Source organism: Pseudoliparis swirei, chromosome 6 (genome assembly GCF_029220125.1).
Source record: "Pseudoliparis swirei isolate HS2019 ecotype Mariana Trench chromosome 6, NWPU_hadal_v1, whole genome shotgun sequence".
NCBI classification, from domain to species: domain Eukaryota; kingdom Metazoa; phylum Chordata; class Actinopteri; order Perciformes; family Liparidae; genus Pseudoliparis; species Pseudoliparis swirei.
Genome location: NC_079393.1, coordinates 24,112,659 through 24,123,204, shown reverse-complemented (window position 1 = coordinate 24,123,204; position 10,546 = coordinate 24,112,659). Strand labels below are relative to the sequence as shown.

At 48.2% G+C, this 10,546-nt stretch overlaps 1 protein-coding gene across 2 annotated transcripts in view; it reads left to right on the top strand.

The window, feature by feature from the left end:
- Positions 1-7,655: 7,655 nt before the first annotated feature.
- jph3b (junctophilin 3b) overlaps positions 7,656-10,546 on the top strand; it is a 45,139-nt gene continuing 42,248 nt past the window's right edge. Inside the window, exon 1 of one of the 2 annotated variants that reach the window (XM_056417734.1) lies at positions 7,656-8,580. In XM_056417734.1, coding sequence (XP_056273709.1) covers positions 8,199-8,580 — 382 coding nt within the window. In that variant the 5' untranslated portion in view covers positions 7,656-8,198. The remainder of the gene's footprint in view (positions 8,581-10,546) is intronic. The other variant, XM_056417736.1, reaches the window with a different exon arrangement.

Genomic DNA, 10,546 nt, shown 5'->3' with positions numbered 1-10,546 from the left:
TTTAATCTAGTCTGTGACTTTATCGGTACATTAGATTGTTTCCATCCGCGTTATGGTTTAACTTTATTCTTAATAAAGTAATTGATGACATTAAGGGAGGTGAGTGTTGGAGGTATCAGTCTTCTGCCAGCTGATGATGCTGTTTTGGGCTTTGAAGGAGCACAGATTGATTTTAACGGCTTCAGTTCCCCGTCGGCAAAGTTTAAAAAATATTCTAAATATTGTGAACACTTACATTTTGTATTGATTTAGTTTTAAAAATATGTTATCATTGTTAGTACGATGCTATTAATGCAGCTTCAAGGCCCTGTGGGGAGGCGTTGGGACCCCGTCATGCTATCAGGCCGAGGACAACGTGGAATAATCTGAGTTCACACAAATACATTTTACGTGTGTGTGTGTGTGTGTGTGTGTGTGTGTGTGTGTGTGTGTGTGTGTGTGTGTGTGTGTGTGTGTGTGTGTGTGTGTGTGTGTGTGTGTGTGTGTGTGTGTGTGTGTGTGTGTGTGTGTGTGTGTGTGTGTGTGTGTGTGTGTGTGTGTGTGTGTGTGTGTGTGTGTGGGGGTTGGAGCAGAAAGTATGAAAAAGATGATATAAAACCAAGACCTGGCATTTCTGTCAGTCCCTCTGTTTTAACTTTCACGCTTTAACCTGTTAATCGTTTCCATGTTGTGGGCAGAGGCGTCAAGTGAAGGATGCTTAGTGAAGGTCTCAAGGTTCGATGGCCGGCAGCAACAGTCAAAGAACGGGCAGAGGCCGGTGAGCGGAGGAATGGCATCATTCAGGATTCATCAGAGGATAAGAGGGGAGGAGGAGGGTGAAGGTGAAGAAGACGGGATGATGAGAGGGCGGTGGGCAGCAAGGGAAGGGAGTGAGGGAAGGACGAGGGGACGAGTGCGCATCGTGTCGGTCACTTGCGAGGACCGGCCTTTCCTTCTGACCTATTTTCTCCTCCATCAGCATGTTGGGCGAGCGATGAGAGGAGCTGATGAATAATAGAGAGGGAGAGATGGATGAGGATGACGGGGCCGTCCTCTCATTCAACTCTTCCTCCCTTTTTTATGTTCCTTTTTTGCTAATAAAGTCGACGTCTCACAAGAACTGATGATGTCTCAGTGGCCAAAGCAGCAACCCAATAAGATTCCCGGTTGACCGTTGGGATGCAGACAGTCCGGCTGGTGGTTCTGTCCTCATTGATCCAGAACGTCCAGAACTTCTGACCCCGCTAGAGGAGCCCCCTGACCCCGAGAGGAGCCCCCTGACCCCCAGAGGAGCCCCCTGACCCCGCTAGAGGAGCCTTCTGACCTCCAGAGGAGCCCCCTGACCCCGCTAGAGGAGCCCCCTGACCCCGCTAGAGGAGCCTCCTGACCCCCAGAGGAGCCTCCTGACCCCCAGAGGAGCCTCCTGACCCCCCTAGAGGCCTCCTGACCCCCAGAGGAGCCTCCTGACCCCCCTAGAGGCCTCCTGACCTCCAGAGGAGCCTCCTGACCTCCAGAGGAGCCTCCTGACCCCCCTAGAGGCCTCCTGACCCCCAGAGGAGCCTCTTGACCCCTAGAGGAGCCTCCTGACCTCCTTGGAGTCGTTGCTCAACGGAAAAGAACATCTGAACCAGCTTCACACACTTTATCAGAACCTTCAACAACAGAAGGTACATGTATGCGCTGCTGATCCCAAACATGATCTTTGATTACAAAAGCATCATAATTGAACATTTTGACAAAATGACATTAAATTAATTGGCGCTTCACTCGTCTCGTTCCACATTGTTGCTCGTAGTGATGAACCCGCGGAGAGAATGATCACCCGGCTGCTTCAGCGTTTGTTTTCTTTCCTTTTGGTTTTACGGATCCCCACCGCGCCGTTCAGCTTCTCCTCCAGAATCGCGGCCCAGAACCCGATGAGCGCCGACAGAACAGAGCTGGTTGCCAGCGGAGCGTTTAGCTGCTTCGGAGGTGGAGACCAAACCCAGAGCTCCAAGGGTGGAGGTCAGTGGTCCACTGACTGAAGACTTCAGGTGACCGACAGCGTCGGTCTTTGTCAGTCGCGCATAAATTAGTCACCGTCTGAATATTAAATCCTATTTCGCACCATTTTTACGTTCCCATCCAAACTAGCTGAGTTCCATTTGAAGTACCGATGGATACAGATGCTCCTCCTGGATTAGTCGCAGTTTTTTAACGTGATTAACGTAAATTTGCACAACAAAAAACATCCGCATTACGTACGGTTTGGCTTTAACGTTATTTAATGTTACTACAAGTGACTTCCAGAGTCTCGGCTCACAGCCAGGCGGAGGACATAATCACCACGGATACTTTTCTTTTCAGTAACTTTTTATTATGAATGTACATTAAAAAAATGTAAAAAGAGTCAAAGTTGACCTTTGGCTTCATTCGGGACACAAACAGCTGACACTGTAATTCTGCATCTGATGGACCCGGTTCAAACCCGATGCTGCTATTTCAGAATTTGGAAAAAAGTCAAATTATTCCACTCGCAAACGTTGATCACACCGAACACCAACAGACAACCCCATTCGAGTGGCTCCAGAATAATAAATATCTAGGAATAATTATAGGCAATAATCTTAAAAATGTGTACCAATTTAATGACCTCCCGTAGCTGAGATCTAAACAGATGGAGGAATAAACTGTGAAATGAATATTCTTCGAGGTGTTCCATCCTGACCCGTTTCATTACCTCAGACGTTTTTTTAAACACTCGTCACACGTCAGACAGTTTTTATTGAACTGTATGATCCCAAGTGTGTCAGTGGAAAATCTAACATGGGCGAGAGCCCAATTAAACTGAATATTATTTAGCGGCCCAGATGCGATATATTTGTGATGCTGCCCCCTCTTGGATACGAATTGAACTTCATCCTCTGAAAGAAGGAACTCCCAGTGATTTTATTTATAAAAGGCTCTCCAAAACCAAATCCAACGGGACAGATAATCCTGTTTTGAATTTTTAAAATTAAATTATGTTATGATGTAAAAAATAAATAAATCTTGGGCTGAATTTAAGACGAAACTCCTCTGAGACAAAATGAATGAGTACCCACGGGTCTAGATAATAAGATTCTGGAGACTTGGCATGAAGGGGAATCCATCACCTGGAAGATTGTTTTGATGAAGGATTATTTTTGCTTGATGACTTTGTTGCTCTCCTGAAGGGTTCTTCACTTTTTTCCCTGTGAAAGGTTTTTTCGGGAGTTTCTCCTGATCCGATGTGAGGTCAAAGGTCAGGGATGTCTATGTGTACAGATTGTAAAGCCCTCTGAGGATAATTAGTAATTTCTGACATTGGGTTTACACAAAATAAATTGAATTGAACTGAAACTGAATAAAGGACGTCTCATGAAGAACTGAAGTATGACTTGTCGAGGAGAACTCTCTTTTGTTTCCTCCAGTTAAGATCTTCTTTGAGAACCGACCTGGGCCCTGAAATGACTCTAATGTGGTAAGCATTGCTTCATGGGGGTGAATGTGAACACATTTATTTCTACAATGTACTCCATGTTGCTCAATTAGGGCCAAAAACCCAGATTACACAGGGCCAGGAGGAGATGGGAATCAGACTTGAATATATTGATGAACAACTCGGGTCAGATTTGTGTCAGTTTGTCAGTTGATGCCACAATGTCACAATGACTTGTGCTTTAGAATCTTCCTCATCAACTCTTCCTCACCCCACAGAAGCTACATGAAGCCAAACCTGAATTGTCATACATGTGTTTCACATGTGGTCTAGAGGTTGGCTCCTCCCTCCACTGTACCTGTCTTTACACAAAGGTGAGGTCCTTTTGGTTTGACCTTTGGAATGCCTTACCTAAGGCCACAGGTGTTTCCCCATTGGACCCTGAGCTTGTTTACTGGGAAACTTCACAACTTTCAACGGGTCTTTGATGAAGCTCCACATTAAATGTGCAGGAATGGCTTTATGTGTGGCCAGGAAATGCACAGACCCAGAAGTCTGATTCCCCCGCTCTCATAGACGGGCGGTCTGTGGAAATGAACGTCTGTATCCCTCTTGAAAAGATTACTGATAGTCTCGGAAAGAAATATGAGTTCTTTTTTTAATATCTGGCAGCCTTATTGGAGTACAACACTAACGCTACCATAGGACTAACTATTCACAGTATGCACTGTGTCATCGCGGTATCTGTGCTGTGTCATTAATCTTTTTTTTCTTCCGGTGGGGGAATTATCTATTTACTTTATTAATTGTATTAATTTTATATTCCCTGTGTCGTTTTATTTTCTTCTTGTTCCTAACGTGTGTGATGTTTATTGTCGTGTGCTCTGCATGTTCTCTTGCCTTGTGAAAATATAAAATATTTAAAAAAAAAGAAATATATTTGTGATACATCAAAACTAAATTAGAAATGTAATTGACGATGCGGTTGCCTGATATGAGAACACTTGAATGAAGGACCTCAAGATGTGAACCGACGTTCGGTCCCTTGTCCACTGTTCACAGGATGTCGTGTCTAACTTCTCGAAATCATATTTCGTCTGTTGTGGTCAGGAAATCAAACTAACTGCACAGCACCCCCCCCCCCCCCTCCTCCTCTCTACCACCAGTGTGTTGAGAGGCCTAAACCTTAATCCCCAGCCTCACAGTGATTTTATTACAGTAATCTGGGCTGGAATTGGCTTAATTCTCCCGGACGCTGACAGACAGAAGGACAACAACGTGGTCGGAGGAGCTGAAGGAGTAGAAGGAGGATGGGGGAGGAGTTTAAGAGGGGGGGGGGGGGATTGTATCATCCAGCGTTTCCTTAGTGTAACTATACACTGTAGGCTATGCACTTACATTTATTTTATTATTTTAATTCTCAAATCTAACAAGTGCTAGTTTATTGTATTTATATAAACATGTTTGCTGCTGCTTCGAGGAATTGCCCCCTGGGGATGAATAAAGTACGTATCTTATCTTTTCTTAAACGTTACAACACGTCACATTGGCACATAACTCGAATGGGTCATGTGATTTGTTGAAAAGTTATGCCGTCCGATCACTTCATTCGGCCTTTCTGACATTGCGCTCGCCTCCAACCTTCCACGAGCTTCTCTCTCGACAGCTGTGAGCGCTAACAGCGGCCATGTTCGTTGTTTACGCTCATTGTGGTCATATCGGGGGAGGGGCTTCAGGGGAGGCCTTCAGGTCGGATGGGTTCGTACGTAGCGTATTCTCACTGGCCGACTTCAGCTTTAACCCTCCAAGTTCCTCAGTGGGCACCAGTAATGAACTCTGGCTGTACTGGCTGACCATGATGGTATCATTAAGTACATTTGGAATAAGGTCGCACCAGTGGTGCCGTCAGTCAATCACTTTATAGACCACAGACGTTGATCTCTTACCCTCGCTAAGCTGTCAGTAAATCAATCTCAAAAGTGTGGGTATCCTAAAGCATCAGATTTCAACAAATCAAAAAGGAGGTCTGAGTGCTGTTTTTAAAGTTTGTGTTTCAGTGCATCTCAGATCCAGATTGTATCTAGATTAGATTTGACCTGATTACGTTTACACTTGGAAACCACTGGGCTAAGTTAAGCCAACGTTGAAGTGACTTACATTTGCATTCTTCTTAATGGCCACTAGGGGGGCGACTTCTCTGGTTGCAAAAATAATCACATTGTATGTAAGTATATGAAAGAAAATGACTCCCCTTCTCTCTTGATTTATGCCCTCAGTAAACATTGTAAACATGAGTTAATGTCTCATTCTCCAGTTTCATTTCTTCTTCAACGCGGCACGATGGTCATGGAGTACGTTAATGGTTCAGAGCCGACCGGACCATGAAGCGTTACCTTCGAGGTGAATAGTAGTATGCCATGCAAGCAGATCAGAGGGAACTTGTTGCCTTGCACGTGAGGGTGCAGTGGGGGTGCAGGACGATGTCACAGATTTATTTTAATCGTAGAATTACTTTCTTGAAAAGGCAAACGAGCTGCGGATGCAGAGGCCGGCGCAGATGGACCAGAACACGGCGATACATCATGAAGCTAGAGGCCGTCTGGGGCCGGGATCCCTGGTTTCATGGTGACGTCGCTCTTTTAACGGGATAGTTCAACATGTTGGAAATTCCTATTGGCACTAGAGTCAGGTGAAAAGCATTCAGGCTCTCCCATGTGACTCCGTGGTGAGGGTCGTCCTTCAATCAAAGGACCGGTGGTTCGATCCCCCGGTTCCACTCGCCAAATTGCTCCCATTGCTCTACGGTGTGTGAATGTTAGTTAGTCCCGATGAGCATGGTAGCGCCTCCCATCAGTGTATGGCGTCATAAAAGCTCTATACAAGTCCATTTTAGTCCATGTGGAGCTCGGGCCAGCGTGGATTTTAGAAATAAAGTAGAAACAGCCACCCAAAGGTAATCTAACTAAAATCTCTAAGCTTCATATTTACAGTTTCCCGTCAATCTAACACTCCGAGAAAGTGAATAGGCAGAAAAGAAAGATAAGGTGAGCCATTCCTTTAAGGTTCATCCGTCTGCCGATGGCTACATACGTATCGCTGCCGCTGCAGTCGTCTCAGACTGAGGCGAGGTGCAGAGAGACGGAGACAAAGGGGGAGTACATGATGAAAGAGCTACAGGTGAGGGAGGAAGCGAGAGAGTGTGTGTGTGTGTCTCTTTAAGAGCGGGAGCGTGCTATTGAGCAGGATGGGGAGGGGGGGAGAGAGAGAGAGAGGGAGGGGGAGTGAGGGGGGATTGGTTGGCTGCATTGGAACAGTCCTCTCTCTAATGAGCAGATATTCTGAGAGCGAGAGAGCGAGAGAGAGATCCAGCCGTAGGAGGAGAGGAGAGTGTAAGACCGAGGCAGCAGGCAGGCGTCAGCCGGCGCTCCGTAGGGAAACATGGAGACGAGCAGGAGCTGCTGACGGAACACACACATGAACAGGATCAAAGAGACGGTGTTTCATCAAGCGGGTCAACCTGAAGGCAGACCACGCAGAGGATAAACCACTTCTGGACGCAGTGGATTAAAGACCGACAGACAGCCTGAGAGAGAGAGAGAAGGAGAAATTAATCAATTTTCATTGTCTGTGTGTGTGCGCACTTGCTGTCAGAGAGACTGTGTGAGTGTGTGTGTGTGTGTGTGTGCGCGCGGATGAGGCAGGAGACTGCATTGCTGTTCTCCAGCACCACAGGACCGACAACACAAAAAGAAGAAGAGGAAGAAGAAGGCAGCCAAACACATTACCGTCTGTGTTTTCCCCATCTTTCTGTCTCTCTCTATGCATGTGTGTGTGTGTGTGTGTTCGTTCCTCGGCTGCGCGACCAAGCAGTGTGTGTGAGCGTGTGTGTGTGTGTGTGTGTGTGTGTGTGAAGGATGAGAATGAGAAGAGGAGGGCGAGGACCGAAGTGAGCTACAGAGTCTGACTTTTAAATGGTCTTTTTATTTTTTGTCTTTTTGTCTCATCGCCGGGCTTGAAGAAAAAAAGAAGAAGAAAACAACAACTCTCCTTTTGTTTTTCCTCCTCTTCGTCACACAAACATGTCACAGCTCCAGTTTGGGCTTCGCACCGACCGGAGAGCCTTGCGGCGCGGCTTCTATGCGGGAGGCTCCGAGGTCTGAGGGGCCGGGACACTTCTCGGCTCGACACCCCCAGAGAGGCGGAGGCGGGGTGGAGGTGTGTGTGCGGTGGGTGGGTGGGGGTGTGTGTGTTGTGAGCTGTGAGGCGACGGAGGAAGAGTTGTGGTAGACCGCGCGGGCCGGTGGAGCCGCCTCGTGGTCTCGCCCCCTGCTGAGAGAGGATGATGGCAGCTCGGGGCCCGCTTTCCTCCTCCCGCAACCGCGTCCGCCACGGAGAAGCCGGGAAGTGCTAGCCGACGAGGACCGCGAGGACCCCCCTCTGGGAGGATGGTGTGAACCGCGTCGCCGGAACACCACCTGCCCCCCCCCCCCCCCCCACCTGAAGGGGCCCCCGCTTCTGTTGCTCCCCCCGTTCCCATCGCCTCATCTCCAAAAACCAGCCGAAAACAAGGGGCGGCGGCGGCGCTCACATTGAGTGGGAGTTCTCTCCCACTCTCCCTCCTCCTCCTCCTCCTCCTCCTCCTCACCTCTGACCTCACCAACCTTCGTGGACTGCCCCTAGCACCAATCTGTCCTTCTCTCCCCCTCCGTTTTCTTTTTTCTTCTTCTTCTTCTTCTTTTTTGTCGAGGCTTCAGGGGAATTGCCAAGACCTGTTTCATGCATGTCCACTGGCGGCAGGTTCAACTTTGACGATGGGGGCTCATACTGCGGCGGGTGGGAGGAGGGCAAGGCGCACGGCCACGGGATCTGCACGGGGCCCAAGGGCCAGGGCGAGTACTGCGGCTCCTGGGCCCACGGCTTCGAGCTGCTGGGCGTCTACACCTGGCCCAGCGGGAACACCTTCCAGGGCACCTGGGCTCAGGGCAAGAGGCACGGCGTGGGCATCGAGAACAAGGGCCGCTGGGTGTACAAGGGCGAGTGGACGCGCGGCTTTAAGGGACGCTACGGCGTGCGGGAGAGCACGGGGACGAGCGGGAAGTACGAGGGCACCTGGAACAACGGGCTGCAGGACGGATACGGAACAGAGACGTACTCGGATGGAGGTAAGAGGGCCAGCGGGGAGATGCATTGTGGGTGTTTTTTGAGCGTGTGTATGTGAGGATTGTGTGGACCAACCGGCGCCTGTCAGGCAGCGTTCTTTGGGATTGACTGACGCCCGTCATCTGTGGAAATGACTCGTCACTTGAGGGTGATTGACAGGTTGCCGACGGTTACAGATGTGACGGATGTGCAGAGGTCACCTCGGGTCATCCTTTCTTCAGCCGGGCCCTGTCCACGCACACACACACGCAGGCACACGCACACACTCACACTCACACTCACACTCACACTCACACACACTCCAGCCATTAGCTCTGTGAGGCCAGATGCTTAAATCTGCTGTTTTGATTGTTTACATTCTTTCATCCGTTACTTATCTAACCCATAATTCTCGTGTTTTTGTGAACAATACCTGACAGGGAAGGCGTGTCAACTTGTGCTCAAGACATCGTAGTGTCTTTTCAAAACGAACCTCCGTGTTCACGGAAAATGTACGTCTGGCCCGCCCCATTGTCATTTCAAAATGTACAAAACTTCGTGGTTATGCTTGGGAAAAGAATCGTGGTTTAGCTTAAAATAGTGTAACGTAAGTATGTTTGTAACTAAAGTAAAGGATGTTCACGGCGACCTGGTTTTTCACGCGGGACGTGAACGGAAGTCCCCTGGGTGAAAAGCCGTGTTTGATAAGCGTTCGCCCCAACGCCCAACCTTGGTGGACTCACTCATGCTGTCACGGACTGTCTCCATCGGAGTTGAAAGCCCGATGCGTCTCATGCGGATGCTAAAGTGTGCCACTGACCCAGCGTCTGTGCAAGATTAGATGGTTATCTGGTCGTAAACCTGAATTGATGGCGCTAGAATAAAAGGGATTCATGTTCTGGAGACAATAGACGTCTGTACTCACCCAACAGTTGTGGCATTTCACTCAAAATCTCAATTGTGAACCTCATGATGGGGGAAGAAGGAGAACTCGGGATTGTGAAAGTCATGAGGCGTCGTCTTCTCGGGAACCTTGAATAATGTGTAGAAAGGTTTGTGCATCTTGTGGCGGTTGAGGTCTGTAGTCGTGGTTCAGCCGATCGGCACGACGACAAACACAACCCACACAATTGTTACGCTATCGTGCCACTTGCAATATCTCTAAATCTGACAGTTTTGCCAAATGACACTTTAATATGCAATAATGTAATATATCCACGACTGAGACGACTCTGTTATTTAATGTTACGACAGTAAAAAGCTAGAACATCTATTATAACAGTTATAATAGTTTAATATATTTGAATCAATCATGGTCATTGAATCAATGCACTTTGAGTCTCTTCGACAGAGACTTAGGTCAGTCTCTGTTAATGAGATATCGCTCGCACGCACGCACGCACACACACACACACACACACACACACACACACACACACACCCACACACACACATGAAATCTGGCAGTTGTAGTTGAGTAACAGAGCTGACAGCAGCATACATGCATTTCAAGCTTTGTTACATAACTCCACAACTCGCAGGCCGGTTTACAATGCTGGGCCTGGACCGCCAACACACACACACACACACACACACACACACATACGCACACATGTATGTGCGCACACACTCCTGAGCTGCTCAATAAAATCCGCAGACCAGACTGGTTTGAGGGGTTGAATCAGGACAAAGGAGAAGAAAACCAAACCGACGAGGCAGACGGACGGACGGAGGTGGGGAGGGATGGATGTACAGATTGATGGATGGATGGATGGCTGGATGGATCAGTGAAATGATCAACAGATAATGGAAAGATGGCAGATTGGATGGATGGATGATTATCGTGATTGCTATGAGAGATACACTCTAATCAAGGGAGGAGTGAGATGAAGACAAAATGGATGGATAAAAAAAAAAAGTGATGAGAAAACCACCCAGAGGACCGTGTTGGAGGCTGTGTTGAAGTATTTGAGCCCACATACTGTAACT